The 20,360-nt window shown below is 45.6% G+C and overlaps 3 protein-coding genes across 7 annotated transcripts in view; 1 reads left to right on the top strand and 2 right to left on the bottom strand.

Moving 5' to 3' along the window:
• Positions 1–376: 376 nt before the first annotated feature.
• The window catches only part of RpS23 (ribosomal protein S23), a 107,801-nt gene continuing 87,817 nt past the window's right edge, over positions 377–20,360 (bottom strand). For both annotated transcript variants that reach the window (XM_017072326.4, XM_070995150.1), the window contains exons 2-4: positions 1,537–1,555; positions 955–1,114; positions 377–722 (exon numbers count right to left, since the gene is read on the bottom strand). In XM_017072326.4, the coding sequence (XP_016927815.1) occupies positions 455–722; positions 955–1,114; positions 1,537–1,540 (432 nt within the window). In that variant the 5' untranslated portion in view covers positions 1,541–1,555 and the 3' untranslated portion in view covers positions 377–454. The remainder of the gene's footprint in view (positions 723–954; positions 1,115–1,536; positions 1,556–20,360) is intronic.
• Positions 4,068–15,116, top strand: LOC108009385 (monocarboxylate transporter 5). Its single transcript, XM_017073695.4, has 4 exons — positions 4,068–4,226; positions 4,678–4,835; positions 11,523–13,407; positions 13,920–15,116. Exons 3-4 carry the CDS (start codon positions 11,526–11,528, stop codon positions 14,072–14,074), a joined length of 2,037 nt encoding a protein of 678 aa, XP_016929184.3. The 5' UTR covers positions 4,068–4,226; positions 4,678–4,835; positions 11,523–11,525; the 3' UTR covers positions 14,075–15,116.
• On the bottom strand, positions 15,104–20,312 carry Opa1 (Opa1 mitochondrial dynamin like GTPase). Of its 4 annotated transcripts, none has more exons than XM_017073691.4 (14): positions 20,153–20,312; positions 19,743–20,040; positions 19,547–19,682; positions 19,279–19,395; positions 19,102–19,176; positions 18,452–19,041; positions 18,014–18,387; positions 17,791–17,955; positions 17,540–17,727; positions 16,309–16,781; positions 15,810–15,928; positions 15,663–15,747; positions 15,391–15,595; positions 15,104–15,328 (listed from the first exon to the last, which is right to left on the bottom strand). In XM_017073691.4, the coding sequence occupies exons 1-14, from the start codon at positions 20,179–20,181 to the stop codon at positions 15,264–15,266; spliced, it is 2,919 nt and encodes a 972-aa protein (XP_016929180.2). In that variant the 5' UTR covers positions 20,182–20,312; the 3' UTR covers positions 15,104–15,263. The 4 variants fall into 4 exon arrangements, with proteins under 4 accessions (XP_016929180.2, XP_016929181.2, XP_016929182.1 ...); XM_017073692.4 differs by having other exon boundaries at positions 17,549–17,727; XM_017073693.4 differs by lacking the exon at positions 19,279–19,395.

Below are 20,360 nucleotides of genomic sequence, written 5' to 3'. Positions count from 1 at the left end.
AAAATGTATGCATTTAAGTATAATTTCAAAGTGCACAGAATACTGCAACAAAAATGTTTTAAGTCATAGCACAATTTATCAAGTTATCTATAAGTGTATTCTAAAAAATTAATTGTTGTCAGTTGTCTCAAGATCTTCAAATGCTTCTGTGAATTAATGAATTTACCCCTTAAATTTGACCAATTGAATTGTTATTGTGAATTTTTTAACAATGTCCAATCTAGCATTAACATGTTCCTCCTTCCTTCATTTTATACTAACCTAAATGCTATTTAGTAAATACAAAATCACTATTGCAACTTAGGAGTTCAAAAACATGCAAGCCGAAACAGATTAGTCAACGAAATCACATTTAATTGAAACATTAACAGGGGTGTTTCTTTTTTTTTTTGTTTATTTAGATTTGTAAAACCCTAACTCTGCTTGTCTGGAAAAAGAATAGATGCGTGGTCATCTAAGATCTTGGGCGCTCCTTCTTCTCCTTGTAGAGGGCCAGCAGGGAGACGTTGGCCACCTTGACAACCTTGAAACGGACACCGGGAATATCACCGACGGCGTGACCCTTACGACCGAAACCGGCGACCAGGACCTCATCGTTCTCCTCAATGTAGTTCAAGCTACCGTCACGGGGTACGAAGGCGGTGATCTTCTTTCCGTTCTTGATCAGCTGCACCCTCACGCACTTGCGGATGGCAGAGTTAGGCTGTTTGGCCTCGACGCCGCTGTGGAGAGAAAAACAATTAATTAGTTTTGGATGATAAATCAAGGGGGAGATTAATAAATACACTTAAATCACATTTTGATGCTGGCACGCTTGTCATCTCACAGTATAATCCTGTGATTTGAGTTCCAAACCAACAAAACACAAAAATATACTGCGAGGCGTCGAGACGTGGGATCTCTTCTCTGGACGGGGGGAAAACACACTCACTTCTGCAGACCAAATATACTTACACCTTCTCAAGGACGATTCCCTTGGCGTGGGAAGCACCTCCGAAGGGATTGGCCTTCCATCTGGTACCCAAATGAGCCTTCTTGTAGTCCTTGTCGGCCCAACGCTGGTCGCGACGGTGGTTCACATGCTTCCTGGCAGTGCGCAGACCTCTTGGCTTGCCTGTGGGGTACCAACAAAATAGATTAGTTATGGACAATCCAGATCCGCAGTGCAACAACACAATGTAAACAAATGGCAGCTTAGGCGGCTTCGGTTTTGAGGTTAGACAGAGCGCGCAGGTTCGGAAATACTGCCAAATGCACTTTTCTTGCAAATAACTCTTGGGATGTGTGCAAACAGCTCGCTTGTTAGTGTAAAACAAGATTTCTGCTCGACTCCACTAGAGATTCATTCGATTTTGCCAGATTTCGGGGCAGCGAAATCGCAAGTCTCCGACTTGTTTGCATTTGTCAGTATTTCAGCACTTTCCGCGGAAATTCACTTACTCTTTCAGCCGCGCCGCATTGCCAGCTCCGTTTGTTCACTCTGCGAAAACGCTTTTCGCTTATTTCGCACAAAAACTACGCTTTTCAGCAACTCACCCATGATTTTCCAACTTTCTCGGCAAACGGCGGAAATAAAAAGAAGGAAGGCAGAGTGACCGTTGCGGAATACCAGCGGGCGTGTCAGTGTGACCGCCGCGCAGTAGAGCCGTAAAACCATCGGGGATGGTATCGATAGGTTCGGCTAACATCGATAGGTCGCTACATTTTTTAAATCATATGTTTGTTAAACTAAAAACATGTACCATATATATTCTAATCTAATCTAATAATCTTCAGAAGTAAATGTTCAAGGTAAAGACGCAATTTCTTATTTCGTGTTTTGCACAAAAACTTTTGCTTTTAAAAACCTTGGTGAGTTTTAAAAACCCGCCATTGATACGGTGCCACTTGGTCACACTTTTTTTGGACTAGCTGGACAATGTGACCTTCTCGTACAACTGTCAAAATGTAAGAGGTTTACCAAAGTTTCAAACCAATTTTAGCTGCATCCCTGGTTGTATTATGTCAAGAAAGTAACTGATTTTTAAAATTCTTTAAAAAAATATTCAAAAATAGAATAAAAATAAACTCTTTATGCAACATAAGAAATGATTCTTTTATTAAACGTAAATTCCACACATATTTTGGTACCACAAGCCGAACTTAACTACAGATGCGTCAATATTTTTTTGGTGGCTCTCCTTTGTGATAAGCAATATATGGAGATATGATTCATCCTTTTGGTATTCGCTTTTACGTGTATGTAAGAGATGCTGGCTCATTTTATGATTTAAAATAAAGTACGAATTTTTATCCCTGAGGTTACGAATCGAAAAACCGAACTCATCCACGCTGTTAAGAAATTGTACTTTTTCTGATAACAATATTATAAGATATGAATCATTCATTTGGTATTCGATTTTGGGAAAGGGAATAATATTGCTGGAATTATTTTAACATAACTAAGACTTTTCTGCTGAGCAATGCTCACAGAAAATTTCATCAGTGAAATTTCTAATCAAAGCTGACTTGCACTGATAAGAGAGATGCTCTATGCAAACCTGCGTAAATTGTTAATGAATCTGGACCTGAATGAGTTGGAAAGCGTCTGGGAGACTCTTGCATAACAGGATCGCTTTAAATATATTACCCGTATGTTTTTGTTGCACCAAAATCGAGACCGAAGTACATATTTATGTCCGTCGTATTAAAGCGATTAGATTAACTACTAAATCCGGCCAAGTTAGGTAAGAAGTTGGCTGCCAATGCTAAAAAAAAATTTAATTTCTGTAATCTAATATATTTTTATGACGTTCCACACAAGGCCATATAAATTTTGGACGCTTATCGCCGCAGCAAGGGGTTTTCGAGGGAACCTAGCCGCGGCTTATCAATCAAAACTCAAATTCAGCGCACGGCTCACTGATTGGTCGATGCGATAGAATAACTTAAAAATGCGGAATTGACCCGGAACGATATCGATACTTAAATGTACTTGAATCAATTCATTAATAAAGTACCCAAAAGAGACCAAAGTTCGAGAGTCCCCCGGAAGATAATGCCACCGCAACCGGATAAACACCAGACGGATAAACACCGAACTGATAAAAACGCAATCCCAGAGGGTCTGCAAATCGGTTTTGCTTTAAGCACTTGGCAGTCATTGCGACCGCCTACAGTTCATGGCCCCTTAAATGAATTCAAGCCACCGAATGACTTTCGTTTTTGACTACTAATTACCAGTGTACCCGGTTTATCTATTCGAGGGTGCTACGATTTCATAATTTCTCGAAACAGTTTCGAAATGACCGGTTGTTTGTTTTTAAGCCATTAGTAAGCAGAAAGCCGGTAACCTGCTGATGAGCAAACAGAAGTCCCAAACTTCTCAACTCTGTGCTGAATGAGCCCCCATTCACATTTTTGAGTTTATCTCTTTGGTAGTGGAAAAAGCCAAAGGCCCACACACTAATAGAAATAGCCACAGCACGAGGGCAAACATACCCGAGTTATCCAACTCTTGATATTGTTCGGGAACACAATATATGCATAGGTATGTGTTTTTATGTGTAGTTTCTTTTTCTCTGGAAAAAGTCAAGTCCCAAAAAAGAAAGAGAACCGCCGAGGCAAACACTCCCAAAAAAAAAAAACGAAATCGAAACAAAAAACAGAAACGGAGGCAAAGTCAACAGCAACAGCAATAGAAATACCAAGAGCAACAGCAACTAGTTGCTGCTTCACATTGCGTATACGACGGAGTGTTCTCGAGCCATTTTGTTGGAGAAGAGCGATGGAATATCTGTGTGAGTGTATGGACTCAAGATGCCGGCAACTCTCACAGGGTTTTCTCTCTTGCCAAAGCTACTCCGGCGGTTTAGACTAGCTAGACCCATTCGATCCCATAAGATCTGATGAGTTAGGATTAGATCCCTGTGATTCCATTCAGAATAAGCCACAGTCCGAAACAACAACATACACACACTGGCTGGTCGGCACACACAGATACACACGCACACCAGCAGAATGTTGCTGTCGTGCCGTTGGTGTTGCCGCTGTGTTGGTGTTGCTGCTGCTGCTGCTGCTGCTGCCGTGCTGCTTTCTGCTGCGCGGTTTATACTGCCAACACATTCTGATTTCCCTCAGTTATCTTTAGTCCGCCGCGTCGTTCGCATCGTTCATGAGGCATTGCGATCAGGCCTCCCCAGCGGAAACCGCAACTGAGTGTTTCGAAAACAGCCAAACAGAATAAAGTAAAAGCAAATAGCACACACAACTCGAAACGATTCGAATCGAAACGTATTCCCGAAACGCGAAGAAAGCGAAAAGCAACAGCAATAGCAACATCGGCGCAGGAACGAACTATAGCCGCGCGCACTTTTTTATATGCTCCGCATATGTACACATATGTATATATAATATGTGTATTTACTGCTCTCCACTCGGCCCCGTTCCGTTCCGATCCGATCCGTTCTGCCCCCCGACTATACGAATATAAACATATGTACAATCAGATACTGATAAATATATGCTAGAAGTATTTTTAAGCGTGTTGTTTCGCTTCACGGCGATCCCGCTTCCTCGTTGCCTCGTTTCCTCGCCGCCTTTGCCGTTGACTTTTAACTTTCGCTTTTACTGTGTCGGCAGACGCGTTCGATTGCTTTCGCTTTCTCACACCCCAAAAACAAAAAAAATTCTTTGCAGCGCGCCAAAAATAAGAGCAGAAGTTGCCACCAAAAATAATCCCAAACGTCAACTGCAACACGCCGAAACGCATCATCATCAATCCAACGGCCCAAAACGACGCAACGCCAGCAACATCGACAGCGCAACATCGACACCGACAACACATATAGATATAGGTAAGCCTGGCAGTTGAGAACCCAAAGTTCTCACTCCCCTTTTCTTGACTTGGCTCAAAACGGGTTTTGGCCAAAAACACACGACCACGAATGAAACAAAACGCAACGCAACGCAGCGACATGCGGCAAAACTTCGAGCGGTGGGTTTGAAAAATTAACCATGTTCCCACTTTATTCTCGGTGGCCAAATGGTAGGAAAGCGGGCAGGGCACGGGAATGGGAATGGGTATGGGCCCGGTCTAAAGACCCCGGCATCATCGATACCAGGAAAAAAGGGGCAGCGGCATACGGCTTTCGAGTCGCAATTTGCAGCCGTCTTTGTTGCTTTGTTTTCCTCCCTGAACTTGAACAAAGAACGAAATGAGCTTACGTTAGATCGATACTAACTAAGCCCATGTTGCGGCTCCCAAGTATCAATTAGGTAGTACCCAAAAAACGTGATCTTAAGTGATGATACAAGAGCTTCCAATTCGTTTATAATGTAATTAATCACTTGGAAATCATTTTAAAATGTTTCGAAAACATTCGGGGTTTTTGAACCCCCAAATAAGATTAGTCAGTGAAAAGTTCGAAATAATATGATGATTTTTGTTAGAACAAAACAATATTGTTAAGAACTTTTTTGGGAACAGTTCTTTAGGCAGTTTAGTTGAAGGCTTAGTCGATCCTTAGCTGCTTAGTTAACTTTTAAATTATTTTTAGAAACTCTTAAACCAGTTCTACAAATAAATATTGATATCTTAATAAATATAAACAGTGAATATCCACTTAAAATACCATTTGTTGTGTGCAGAGTATCTGACAGATAGCAAGTTTCTATTTGCACCTGCTAGCTATGCAAATGCAGATACATTTTACCCACTCTGGCCATCATTATCCGCACATTAATTATGGCCAGCAATTTGGCATGCAAATCGCTCGGTTAGCTTGGCTTTATCTTCGATCCGAGTTGATCCATTCCGATCCATTTCGATCCAAAACGAACGGACACGCCTTTCGCCGTCCGATGAGTCAGCTTCAGATTGGTTTTTTTTTTGGCATTTGCCAAGGCTCTCTTTTGGGCTCTGCGCGTGGCTTTTGTTGCGTTTTATCTTACAACCGGTTGCCGGCAAAAAACAAACAAAACCAAGCCGCAAGCCAAGTGTTAATGGCAGATCCCACAGCTGTCGTGCAGTCAGAAAGCTCAATCCAAATTCAAATCGAAATCGAAAATACCCCAGCTGAAACAGTAACCCAAGTCAAACATCCATATTTATATCAATGGGCCGTGACGCGAGTTGGAAGCATTAGAACTGCAAGATGCCAATGACCCAATTTCCCCCACCACCCCACCATTAATTGCCCTGCCTTGGCAATTAATCAAACCGAATTCGAATCTGAGTCAGAGTCTGAGAGACTGGCAAACTACTTTTCGATAATATTCGGTTAATTAGGAGTTACAAAAAAAATAGAAATCTTAAATTCACTTTAGACAGCCAGCAAACATGTTTTCTGCATTCACAATGCCCCCTTCAGTCATTGCCAAATAAATGGGGTTTTCTCAACATTGGCCTGAAGAATTCTCGAGACTGGGGTTTCTCATTCTTCGGCACGGTCGAGTGCGCATGCGTGCAGACGGTGGTTTTGGAAAACCCACACCTATAGAGCTAAGAATCTCGAATCTCGCGCCTCGAGCTGTGGAAATTTTCCCATAACACGGATCGATAATCGGCCTGTAAATATTTACAGCAGATTAAGCCAATTTTAGACTGCAGTTGCATTTTGTTTGTTTCCTTGATTTGCTGATAAGCTAAATGATCAGCGTCGAAAACAAAAACAACAAACTGCACTTTTGGCGCCAATGTCGGGGTCGAAATGGTTCGAATCGATCGGAAAAGTTCGAATGGGATCGGAAAACTGTATCAGTTTGCTTAGCAGCTCGATTCGGGGTCGAGTTGACTTGATTTGAGTTGGATTTGATTGGATGATGGAGAGATGGAATGTGGAAACTGGAAACTGGGGCCGCGTCATGAGGCAATGACATCTATAGATTCGGGAAATGACTGACGCGGCCACGTGCAGATAACCCAATAAATAAACATTTAAATAGCCCACTAGCTAACACACAAATCACGACTTTTGTCAATTCCGATTCCCCTACTCTCGATTTTCAATTAGAAATAATTGCGTTACTTGCACTTATTTTCCATGATTTGAACATGTTAATTGATTATGATGCTCTACTTCCGACAACAACACAAAAAAAAAGAGGACCCCAGAGCAGAGACCCCGGCGACCATTGATCGCTCCACTAATTGTCGCGGCCTTTGTTCATGCCGATGATAGTGGTCTGTGGTCTTTGGTCGGGTTCTGGTTCGGTTTCTGCTTCTGGTCAACACCATCAGAGGAAACAGAAGAAAGAGCAGCTGATAGAGCCCCGCATAAGATTGCTAATTGTGTCAGACGATCGCTGACGTAAAGATACTTCCTTCAAAACACAACTCTATCGAGCTGTTTGGCTTGCTTGCCACTATGCGTAATACTATAAAACCGCCCTGGGTGAAAGGCCGAGCAGTGAACTTGAGGTGACAGCTGCCCCCAAGTGTTTGCGATCCCATCCGGAATGAGGCCAACCTGAAGTGGCAGCACGAGTGTGAAGTTCGTCCCCTCTCCGGAGAAAGTCATTCGCAGATCCGAGCTGATCCGGTGACGAAATATTTTTGGATCTTTTCGGTTGAAGTCTGAGGGTGGATTTTAACTGAAATAGTTGTTTTACTAATTCTGCAGCTGTTTTGTTAGTTTCTTGAGATGTCAGGGAAATACATATAGAGGTATACATTAAGATCTTTAAAAAAAATCTTAAATATTAAGTTTACCCTACGAGACTATAAACCCTTAAAAAGTTTTAAAAAAGTTTAATATTTTGTACATGTTGTTCAGTCATATATTGATTAAAAGCTATCTTTTCTAACATAGAATGATTGATCCAAATAACTTCCATTCTAATTCACTTCCTTCTTACTGTTAGAAATAAATGAGTCTATAAAAACAGTTTTTCATCAAATTTATTAATGAAGTTTATTCCAAAAATTGTTTATCGAATTAAGAAATTGAAAGGGATAACCTTCTTATGAACAAGAATATTACAGAGAAATAGCTTCTGTGGAAGTATAACCTTCCTCGAATAGAAGACTCTTTAATGTTTTTTAGTGAACTGTACAACACTGACTCATTGAATTTCAGTTACAGTCATATTTGAAAGCCAATAATACTTAATTTTTTAACATCTCTAGTCATGCTAGATCTCATAGGTGTAGAGCACCCCGCAGTCGGTGTTCCCCAGACCAATATGTTTATTTTACTGCAACGTCTCGGCGAGACGCGCCTTCTAGGGCTCTCGCACCATTTTGGGGCCGGCTTAGCTAATTAATATTTTGAGCATAAAGTCGTTTAACGATTGCTTCACTTGTACCTACAAATTGAGGCGCTGAGAACCTGTCCGAGATACCGATACCATGATTCCCCGACACAATATACCGGCGGATTGGACTATCTAAATGGGTCTGAACGCACAAAAAAAAGGGAGGGGAGTCGAAGGTGGGCAGTGGGGAGTGGGAAGTCAGGGATGGGGCCCAGAGAAGGACGCCCGGACGAAGACCAAGAACCGGACGCCCACAGTTGCATGTTATAAATAACAGAGCCATGTACTACATGCGACATATGTGTGCAATACTGAGGGAGACAGTCGCAGATAGAGATACAAAATGCTTGTAGATACATGTGCACGCTTAAGGAAAACGGACGGCAGGCAGGAAAACATCTTGAGAAGTCGCCGTCTGCGTCTGCGTTTTCGTCTGGTCGGGTCGGTTTGGAAGACCCCTCTCAAATGCCCCTCTCTCCTTCCTCTTCGGTTTCTGGCCATATGTGTTTACCTATAACATTTATTAATTCAATCGACGGGCATCAATTTAAGCGCTGTCAACGGTCACAATTGCCGCTGACAAGTGTTGGCGAACTCCGCCCCCTGTTTCTCCCTAAAAAAACTGAATGATGGATGGGGTCTGTTTGCTCGCAGCGGGATTAGCTTACAAAACTGCTGGCGGGGAAGGAGGTCGGATTCGGAGGCCACGGAGGCCGCAGGAGCCGCCTTGTCACATTATCCGCAGCTTGTGGGGCCAAACCCTCCGGGAAACAAACAAAACAGAGAGCACAAAAGTTAGATTTGCCTAGTTCAAAGATGGGATACTCTTACCTATTAGCCGCAGGAAGAGATTACGGATATATGTACAGAAAGCTTTACTTTATTCACATTGCCTGTACTTAAATTCCTCAGATTATCAAAAACTTTAGTTAAATGCTGTAATATCTCTTACTTATCATTTAGAGGAAGATATTACGGATATACATATATGGAGGAAACTGAACTTTCTTACCATTACCTTGAGAGGTATGGGAATTAAAAGTATAGGTATATGGAATTGGTCTATAAGAATCTTTAGGGTATTATATCATGAACTTTTAAGCATTACTTTTCAGTGAAGGATATTTGTAAAAAGTTTGTTGAACCCATAGTTAAAATCCCTACAAGACCCTTAAAATAGTTAATAAGCCCGTTAAAGCAGACATCCAAGACCCTTTCTAGGTGCGTCCTCTAGCCAATTTGTAGCCCTAAGATGTCTTCGCTTTCGATATTGTGGTCACAATATGGGATCGGGGCAACAAGTAAATGCTAATGTCTATTTATACTTCTGCTGTTGGCCGTTGCTGTTGCAAGTCAGTTACGCGGAGGCACTTGACGGGTTTCCTTCGATGGGTTCTCGGCTCTGGATTCTCGATTCTTGATTCTCGATTCTGGGTTCTTGGTTCTGGCTGTTTGGGCCCGGGCCCAGGCTCAGGCCCATTGGGTTCCAGCACTTCGCCATGCCGCCGACGTGGTCATTTGGGCATGAAAATGAAAACAAAATCTGAAATACGAGCCCGCGTGTCGAAAAGGGGTCCCCCCGATAGAGGGAGAGTATTATGTTATTGTATTTGGATTGCCCCAACACTTTCGATTGCACAATAAACAATAACCCAACGAGACCCTTGTACTATCGGTGCGCTTGGTCTTTATGGGAACCCATAAATTCGCATGGTCAATGATATGGCCAAAATTCGGCCATAAAGGAAATGAAATTATCAAAACTGGGCCCTGTCACGTGGTGGAGTTGGCGTTGCTAGGTACAAAACCCCGTATCTGGTGGCCGTATAAGCCTTATATGGGTACTATTCGGTTAAGCCGTTGCCGGGCGACGAAAATCCGACATGATAAGGCCAAAATCTGGCGAAATAATCAATTAATTTATGGAACTCTGGCGCTACAGTCGGGACACTAGGAGCCAGTGATTATCAGTCAGTTAACCGGCTATATCTCTAACTAATGATTAAATCCCGGCACCAGCAAAGCCCTGCAATTTACAGTATGATATGGTTATCATCTAAGACTGTCTGAGCCTGTTTGCCAAGATCTTTGGGGGTAATCAGTATGGGTTTAGTTACAAATCTCATCTCGCATCAGGTGTTTATAAACGGTACGACTGGGTCCATGTTTCCATGTAAGCATCCGCTCGACGGCAGTCATGAGTTTGTTAAATTCTATCTGCCCCCGGCAGATGAGATTAGATAAGGGCAACAAAGCTGGCTAAACTGGCCAAGGCCAAGAGTTTGTTAGCCGAAAGATGTGGACAAACAAGAACAGCAATAAAAATAAAGGCAAAAATCCACAGCAGAAATTGTATTCTCTGAATGTTGTCGAACTGAAAGACTGTTCCTCAGCCAAATGGAAGAACCATTTCGGATATATAATTGCAAATTCCATTAGGTATTTGTGCTATGCCAAGACAATCGCTGACGCACTTTTGGCCCTGGCATTGGTCATTCCTGACGTTTGACAATCCACCACCCACTGAACACCACCTGCCACCCACCTCCCAACGATCACCACCCCCCTGTCAGTACCATCTGCTGATTGACGTCGATGTGATAAACAGATAAACAGCGAAAAGCCTTTCACACCACGCACCTTTTGCAGATATCACATAAATACATATACATAGCCTTGGGGAAATAAGTAGTACTCGCGGTCTTGAAATCAAATATTATGATATTATGAAATGCTTTTCAATATATGTATTTGCTTAATCTGTTTATCATTCTTAAAAGGGGCAAGATAAAAATAGCGAATTTTTTGTATCTGATAAATTAAGTTTGTTATTTACTATATTCCTGCTAAAATCCGTACCATAATAATATTTATTAAAATTGCACCAAGGAATCCTTAATAGTTAGAAGTAACTAATGATGAATTCTTTTATGTTATCTTAAAAAATTGTCATTAAATGTTGTATTTTATTTAAAAAACAGTTTTAGTAGTTCAAAGTTATCATTTATTGATTACGTTGGAATGTTCCTTTTTAATGATCTTAACAACTCACCCTAACTTTTTGGCCACCACTGTAGCAGTTCAGGTGCAGACGAATGTTCAATTGCGCGGCTATCGCGTCGCACGTGACATTTAAAAATAGACTTATCCATGCAAAATGGAGGGGGCCATGGGGGCGTATGCGCAATGTGAAGGCCACACGGTTTGGGTAAACACTTGCGTAACCCAAAAACCGATCTCGAGTGCGTATGTACTGATAGATTCTATCGACTCCTCTCTCTTTACAGGAAATGGCCACGCAGCAGACCAAGTCGCAGGACGAGCTGGCCTCCCACAATGCGGTGTCCAAACAGCCGGACAACATCAAGGAGGAGAACGAAAACGAGGAGGAGATCGATGAGGCGGCAGTGGTCGTTCCACCGGACAGCGGCTGGGCTTGGGTGGTGATGGTAGCCTCATTCCTCTGCTGCACTGTGATCGACGGCATCGTCTTCTGTTCCGGCCTCATGCAGGAGAAGCTAAGGGACGAGTTCGGAGTGAGCACACCCTACGCGTCGTTGGTCTCATCGCTGCTCAGTGGATGCTACCTGATGGCTGGACCCTTTGTGAGTGCCCTGGCCAATCGGTATGGCTTCCGGCCGGTCACAATCACGGGAGCCATCTTTGCGGCCATCTGCTTTTTCCTGTCCTCCTACGCCCAAAGCGTGGAGGTGCTCTTCCTGGTCTACGGCATCCTGGGTGGCATCGGCTTCTGCATGGTCTACATCCCGGCCGTGGTGATTATTGGCTTCTACTTTGAGAAGTATCGTGCCCTGGCCACGGGCGTGGCAATGTGCGGCTCGGGCGTGGGCACCTTTGTGTTTGCCCCACTGACCAAGAAGTTGCTGGAGAGCAGCTGGCGGACCACGCTGGCCGTCCAGGCTGCTATCGTGCTGTCCTGCGCGATCTTCGGCCTGACCTTCCGACCCATCCAGCCGATCACGCTGTCGGTGACCAACGAGGAGGGCGACGAGCAGGAGAAGAGCAAGCTCAATGGCCATGGCAACACGGTTGCCCCCACGCCCCAGCTGCACCAGGCGGCCTTCACCAAGCCCCTGCCCGAGGGTCGGTTCGCCTACTCGATGCCCAACTCCGCCCACAACACGTACATGGGCGCCTCCCAGCGCAACCACTATCCCACCGCCCAGGAGATCTTCAAGGGCATGAACCTGGAGCGTCGTCCCTCGGGCACCGCCCAGGGCAGCAAGGGAACTGAGCTGAAGCAGCTGAGGAAGTCGCAGCCCACCACCCCCAATGGGGATCCGCAGCAGCTGACCTTTAACCTGCACAAGGAGCTGACCACCGTGGGCGAGAACGAGGAGGAGGCCGAGAACGACAACCTGTTGGAGACGGAGGCCAAGCCGGTGACCATCCAGGCGCGCCGACACACTGTGTCCGGACGCAGACCCCAGGACATTGGCAAGCGAACCGCCGCCGCCGCCCACGAGGCCCACCATGGACAGGGGCACTCCTCATCCAGACCCATGTACCGAGACGATATCTTCTTCTCCGGATCGTTGACCAGGATCCCGCAGTACCAGTCACAGACCTCGCTGGCTTACCACATGTCCGTCACTCGTCTGCCCACCAAGCAGGACATGCTAGAGGATCGCCAGAAGGGATGCCGAATCTGCCCGGAGGCAGTGCGTCGCACACTGTCCACCATGCTGGACACCTCGCTGCTCAAGTCGCCGGCCTTCATGTGCCTGGCCTTCAGCGGCTTCCTCACCATGATGGGCTTCTTCGTGCCCTTCTCGTTTCTGGTGAGACGCGCTACGAACGCGGGCATGGACCCGGGGGCAGCCCTTGGAGTGCTGTCCGGCATTGGCGTGGTGAACACCATCGCTAGGATCGTGTGTGGATCGATTAGCTCCTTCCCCGCCGTCAAGCCCCTGTGGCTAAATAACTTCGCCCTGACCGCCGGTGGAATCGCTACCATCTTTAGCGGAGTGGTCATCAACAGCGCCACCCAGTGGACCTTCGCCGTGTTCTTCGGCATCTGCATTGCCTGCTTCTCGGCCCTGCGATCCCTAATCGCCGTGGATCTGATCGGTCTGGAGAAGCTGACGAACGCCTATGGATTCCTCATGTTGTTCCAGGGCTTAGCGGCCACCGTCGGCAGTCCCATTGCAAGTGAGTTATCCTCAGGAATGGGAACTGTGTAGGTCACCTTTGTAGGGAGACTATGCGATTTTGTTTAAAAGCCAAAAATAAGAATGTACGAAAGTAAGTTTTTTTTATTTTGTAGTCGGGGTCACCAACCTCCTATAGTGGAAAATCAAATTGATTGTCTTCCTTTTCTCTAATATTTAATACATTTTTAAGTCGGGGTCACCAACTTCTTTCATTCCCACATTCTGCAGTTAATATGCTTAACACTGTGTCAAGTTATAATAAGGAAGATATAGTCTAGTCGGGGTCACCTAACTTATTAACACCTAAAATATTACGTCAACAAGCCAATAATAGATCTTCATTTTCTTAAATGAGTCGGGGTCACCAAACTACATTTTCCTTCTCAAATGATAAATAATAAATTACCAGGAAACGTCAAATTCAAATAGAGTAAGGAAGTGCTCATGATAGGAATGCAATTTCAAAGGAGCCTTGATTAACGTTTTCTTATTTATTTAAATATCCCACAGGTATCCTCTACGAGGCGACAGGTAGCTACAACGCGGCCTTCTACTTCTCCGGCGGCCTGATCCTGCTCTCGGCCTTCCTGTGCTACCCGCTGACCTGGGTCAGCCGGTGGGAGCAGCGTCGCAACGAGAAGCTCACCCCCCTGCCAGCGGCCTAAGGAGCCGCGAAGATGAAGATCGGAGCGAAGGAAGACCTGCCGGACAGCCTGAACACCTTGTCATCGCAGCCACAACTATTTCCGATGGCACATTCGCTTTTTGGCTGCCCCAGTTGCCAATCACTCATGTCGATGGAGATCCATGTCCCGCTCCCGATTCCGGAGGGATGCGAGTGCGGAAGCGTGTTCCGAGTACTTAATACGTTAAGATAAGACTAATCGTAATGTTGTGCCTTCAGCGATATCGAGTGCCTATCACCACAACGACAACCACACACACCAACCACATCACACCACACCGTACCCCAAAGCACACGCATAACAGTCGAGTTGGAGCGAGTGTAAATTATGTTTCTATAAGCTTTAGTGGAGGAGCCCAGAGGTGGAGTAGAATTTAGCAGATAGGCTAAGCGAAGGATCGGATTGGAGAGGAGAGTAGGAGAACCGAACACATTATTAATATTATTATGATAGCCGTAAGCAGCTGAGCACATGGCTATGGCTGGGCCACAAGTCGACTGCCAAGTTAGGAATCGTTTGTTGAGTTATGTATTTAACATGATAGGGAACGAGCATTTGTTTACCCTCTAAGAGTTATGATACTGCACCGTCGCGACGGACCTGTTACATAGCTAGCTAGATATACGTTTATCAATCAATCAATTGAAGACGCGGCCAGGCGATCGGGCGGGGTTAATGCACCCGCCGACTTACCGATGCCGCTGCATCGTGGGATTAGCCGATCGTGGACAAAACAAATAAACAATCAGCCACACGATGAGGCATCTGGTGCAAGTGCTGTGCTCTTATGCAAACAGATTTATATATATTATTACACGATACAAATACAGAAAAACACACACGGACCGCTACATACTCAGCACGTTGAGTGCGTTTCGCGTTTACGTTTATCAACTACAATTACATTAAAACAGATGAAATGATTTATATTACATTTAAATTAATGAGTTTACATTGCATTGCATGCGACATAAGGTTACACTTCATCAACAATAAAGACGATTTCAATAATACGAACTAACGATCTATGTGTTTATTACTTTCGGAGCACAAAGTAAGCTTAACTAAGGGGCTCAAGCGTGACTATGAACAAACATTTGAAATGTGGTCTTAAGCTATCCAGTTAAATAAGTAACGCCTCGAATGATGTGTCTTTGGTCATGGCACACTACTTCTCCTGATTAAGTGAATTGATGAACTCCTCCAGCTTCTCTTGGATCTGTCGCACTTTGACTATTAAATTGAAAGCAATTAAATGGGCGCCAAATTCAATTAGCCAATTTCGGCAAACTCACTTAGTTCCTCGGCCAGCAGCACGCGCTTGCCGGTGAGCAGGTAACCCTTCTTCTCCTCGTCGTCGCTGAACTCGTCCAGCACCGCTTTGATCTCCTTGTCCAGGCGCCGCGCCTCCCGATTGATCACCTGCTGCCGCAGCGCGTTGCCCGTTATCTTGATCACCTGCTGGATGCGCCAGAAGAGCACGACGTCACTGCAGGAGATCTGATGAGTAACAAAGCAAAGGGGTTAAATAAATTGTTTCAAATGGTGGGAAAATCTTCCGGCTCACCTCACACTCGGCCCCTTGCTGTGTGTAAAGATAGTAGGCCTTGCGGCAGTCCTTTGCTCTCTGCAATGCCTGCTGCAGGAAGTGTCTGAAAAGGTACGATATAGTTGTCACTGATAAGCCTAAAAGGGTTCAGGTTAGGCTACTCACTTTCTGTAGACCGGGAACCACGTTTGCCTTATGTAGTCTGTGTCCACATCCACGTTATCACGCTGAAGGTTCTTGCGCACCGTTGTCAGCTCATCATGAGTCAGGGTGGGCAAATGTTTCTGGAATTATAATAATAAACATCTTATCGTAAAAGGAAAGTTAATCACAATTAAACCTAGACATGATAGTTAACAGTTAATAAGAAATAATATAAATAAAGATTGGCCAAGACTGTTGGCCCAAACACCAACTTATCTTTATAGATTGAAAATCTATCATATACAGAAAGTTTTCAATTACTTTTTAATAGTTTGGTAATTAATTTTAGCACAATCATGTGACAATCATGTTTTCAGAGGATTTTGGTTATAAATCACTGAACAGTTTAACGATAAGTTTAAATCAGATATTATGAAGGTATAGCATATCAAACCTTAAAGGTATTTTTGTAACTAATAAAAGTATTTAAATTTAGGACAACTGAAGCTTTTAAGCCTACCGTATCGTTCTTGAGTATTTTGTCCAGTTCGTTCTTAACGCTTCGCCTCTTCTGCTGATCCTGCGTCAGGTACTGCCAGTGGGTGAGGCGTCGCATTTGGCCGGGGCCAAACATTTGTGCTAGCGTCTCCTCCGTCTGGAGGAGCTTGGCATTCACCGAGGTCTCTAGGAACTTGACCGCTGAATCCCATTCCTGCTTGTCGTGCACAAAGCGATCCTCCAGCGTGTTGAGCTGGATCACGCGCAACATGTCGATGGCCTTGTCCTCCCAGCTGTGCCGGCGAATGGCCTCGTCCACCACCGCGGCCTTCAGCTGGTCAAAGATGCCATCGTGATCCTGGGTCTTCTTCGATCGCTCCATCAGCGAAATGAACTCCAGCTGCAGCGCCTCCCAGCCAGCCTCCACCGATTTGGCGGGCAGTGCCTGCTCCGCCCACTGGCGCAACTTGATGTCCACCATCGTGTTGAAGGAATCTATAAAGAGCACAATCATTCCATGGAATTAGTTGAGCCAAATTAGTAAGGCACACAAATGCGGGGGAATGGTAAACAAAGGCACAAAACATTTAGGAGCCTAACTCGATAACTGCAATTTGATTCAATTAGACATTGATTTGGCTGAATTCATTGAGCAAATTAACGGATCTTTCATAAAATGCAAAATAAACACCCGCCGACCGGGTCAAACTTGTTTTTCGGCAGTAAATCGATGATATCGCATTCATTTTTGTACTGTGCCCATTAACCAAAATCTGGTTTCGTTACAGGTGCTCGTAAATCTCCGCTTATAACACTTTCCGGCACATGACTGATGCGCAGAACCTGTGACGATCCCCGGGCTTAGTCATTCTATTTTCGGGGCAAAGGCAAACGGTGTTAATGGAGTCGAGACCGTCCGCCGGGGAGTACACATTAAATTTACACTTATGATTCAATTGGGTGCTGCAGGAGGCTCAAACCGGTTTAGAAATCTTCCACGCATGTGATTCCCTTGCACGGGAATGGAAATTCGAAGTGGAACCCAAATGCGGGCCATGATAAATGCAAAATTAAACAAAACATTTTAACGACGCGACATTTACAGAGACACGTGAAATTCGAGGCAGGTGCTTTCCCTCCAAGAGCTACACACAATGACGGAGCACGAGGCGGGCGATTGGATGGACGTGCCCCCATCGATGACGTCGGCGAAGTCTGCTTACAACCTACAACTTAGCACTACAAAATATTACTTTGAGAACCTGACTGAGCGGCGGGCAGGTAGATGGTTTCAAACACATAGTTAGATAGCTTCTCCCACAGCTTGGTGTTGAGAGCGTCGTCCCACTTTTTAGCAGAGATTTGCGAGAGCGTCACCACCTCGTCCAGTATCTCGCCCTTGGCCTTGTCGAACAGCTCGTCTCGGCCAGACTCGCGCAACCTGAAACAAATTAGATTTCATATGTTAAAAAGCAATAATTTTATTTGACATGGATTCACCCACCTTGGGAAGTTGTTCTTCCATTCGGTTTCCAGATTGAACCTGGTCGCCTTAAATGCATCAGCCTGCTGCTCAATGGTTTCCCGCACCATCTTCCAGAAGCGATCCGAAACCGCCAAACTCAGATTCCGGCTGGTCACCTGATGGGGCATGATAACTCCGCGACGACTAAGTACGGAGAGAGGTGAACTTTGGTAATTACCCATCACATCCTCTCTATACTCACTGGAAGAGCTTGGAGTTCTTGAAGAAGTCCTCCTCGTACTGCCTTATGGCGTCGATACTATCATCCTTTCGTCCACGACCCGTCACGACGGCATAGTAACCAAGGGCCTTCATGGGGAAGAGTTTGCCGGAAAGGATCTTCCTTATCCTATCTGGATCGGCGAGTTCCTCGGCCAGATCCACCTTGGTGAGCACAAAAATGGTGCGTCGGCCCAAGGGATCACACTGCATGACCAAGTCGGTGACATTACTGCGCTCGGCATCCACGGATCCGTCTTGAATGCAGAGAATAATGGCGTTCGGATTGCTCATATAATGCTTGGTCATCTGGTGGATTGAATCTTTGGTGTCCGAGGCCATGTCCACAGTCATTGTCTAAAATAAAATCATTATTAGCATGCGTCTTAAGAAGATAATCCTTTAAAGAATTCGTTGCTACCGAAATAATGCCTGGCAGATCCACTAGAACCATGCGCTGCAGGCCGGGACCCTTGACCGTCATGGCAATCACTTCATTGCTCACAGTTTTGCCGCCTCGCACAGAGGCCTTCATGCGGAACTCCACATCACGGCGCAAATCTTGCAGATCTGACTCCTTGGTCAAATCGTATTCCCGATCGGAGTCGCGGAACTGAGCCACATGGTACGGTCCTTCGGCCAGAGTGACTTTGACTGGGGCTCGTGTCATCATCTCTCCACTGCCGCGGGGAAAGATGCGAGCTTTGGCAATGGATTCCAGCACAGAGGTCTTGCCGCTGCTCTGATCTCCCACCACCACAACACGAGGCAGATGATCGGCCATGGTGTAACCCGTATCGTAGCCAGACAGCTCGTCTAAAACCTCAGAGTACATGTCGATCAGGGATTTCTTGATCTTCTTCGCCGTGGTCTTTTTGTTCGACTTGAGGATGAGATATTGCTGGCGCAGCTCACGATTCTCCTTCTCCATCTTCTCCAGCTCCTTTTGGTATTTGATCTGCACATTCATGATCTCCGTCTGCAGCGTCTCCACCTGGCTTTGCAGTTTCTCTGCGGGGATTACATTTGGATTAGGAGTAAATTCATTTTTAAGGGGACCCCGGAACCTACCGTACTTCTTGCGGCTCTCATCGGTGGTGATGCCCAGAGCGGCCACCGTTGTTTTGGCCTTCAGGTCATCCTTAGCTGCAACAGAGTTTAGGAATGAGTCTCGATTGCGGTGGACAGGGTTCTCTCACTTTAAATTGGCCCAACGTTGGGTAGACTATGTGTTTTTGTGTAACCTACTTTCGACAATCTGAACTCCTTGATAGTCGGCCGCCTCGATGGCATCGTCCAGACGACTGTCGAACCATTTGCGCCATTCCGACAACTTATCCTCGCCCAGCTGCTTGAGCTTTGGATCTACAAGCAAACGCCCCAATAACATCAGTATCATTCAGTGCGAAAAATCAATCAAAACGAAGAGTTCAATGCGATTCAGACCAAGGTATATGACCGTTTAAAGTGAGAGAGATGTGCAGAAAGGGCGAAGAGTTGCGGCAAGGACACTCACCCACATCGATGGCGTTCTTCACCAGGGAGCCGACCTCGATGAGATTCCGAGAGAACTGGCTCCATCGCTCGCCCTGCGGCATGGCATCCTCGAGCCACTTGAAATCCGGCAGACCATCCTTCCAGTCCTCGTATTTCTGGGGAAAACAGATCAGGTTCCCAACCATGTATGCAGTTATATAACTTGCGAAACTCACTTTGCTCAGAGACACACCCCCGCCGATAGCGCCGCCCAGGACGAGGTAGCGCAGCTTCAGGGCTCCCCGCAGGATCCGCACCACCAGCATCCCGTAGCCACGCGATGGAGGCGGCATCTGCCAACCCCTCGCCGGATTTCCGGAGAGCAGGAACTCCTCGTGGCGGCTGCCATTAGGGCTTGAGCTCCCACTCCCATTATCCTGCGAACGGCGCGGGTGGCTGGTGATGCTGCAGAGCGTGGAATGGTTACAGCAGGCGACCTTGGTGGAGTAGACAACAGCTTTTCTCGCGGTGCGCCTGTTGGATAGAAACGAAACACATCGAAATGAGAGATGCGGCGATGACGAAATCGTCCCGAAAATGGGCAGGTAAGACTTTGGCCTTTGCCGCTCCCACGGCTGTTCCTTACCGGTAGGTATTCTGATAGATGCGCAACATGATTGCTGGTCAGGATTACAGTTTCCACTCAGTTTACTGTGTTTATTTACGGGTATTAATCAATTTTCCTGCCGCAAAATTACATTACGGGACCGGGGCTGTGTGACCAGAGTTGAATCAGCTGGTCTGCAATGTTGGGAAGGGTACAAGTTTGGTACCTAGGTTAGGTACAACGTAAA

This window comes from Drosophila suzukii, chromosome 2R (assembly GCF_043229965.1).
Source record: "Drosophila suzukii chromosome 2R, CBGP_Dsuzu_IsoJpt1.0, whole genome shotgun sequence".
NCBI classification, from domain to species: Eukaryota; Metazoa; Arthropoda; class Insecta; order Diptera; family Drosophilidae; genus Drosophila; species Drosophila suzukii.
The sequence above is the reverse complement of the archived record's forward strand: the minus strand, read 5'-3'. Positions and strand labels throughout refer to the sequence as shown.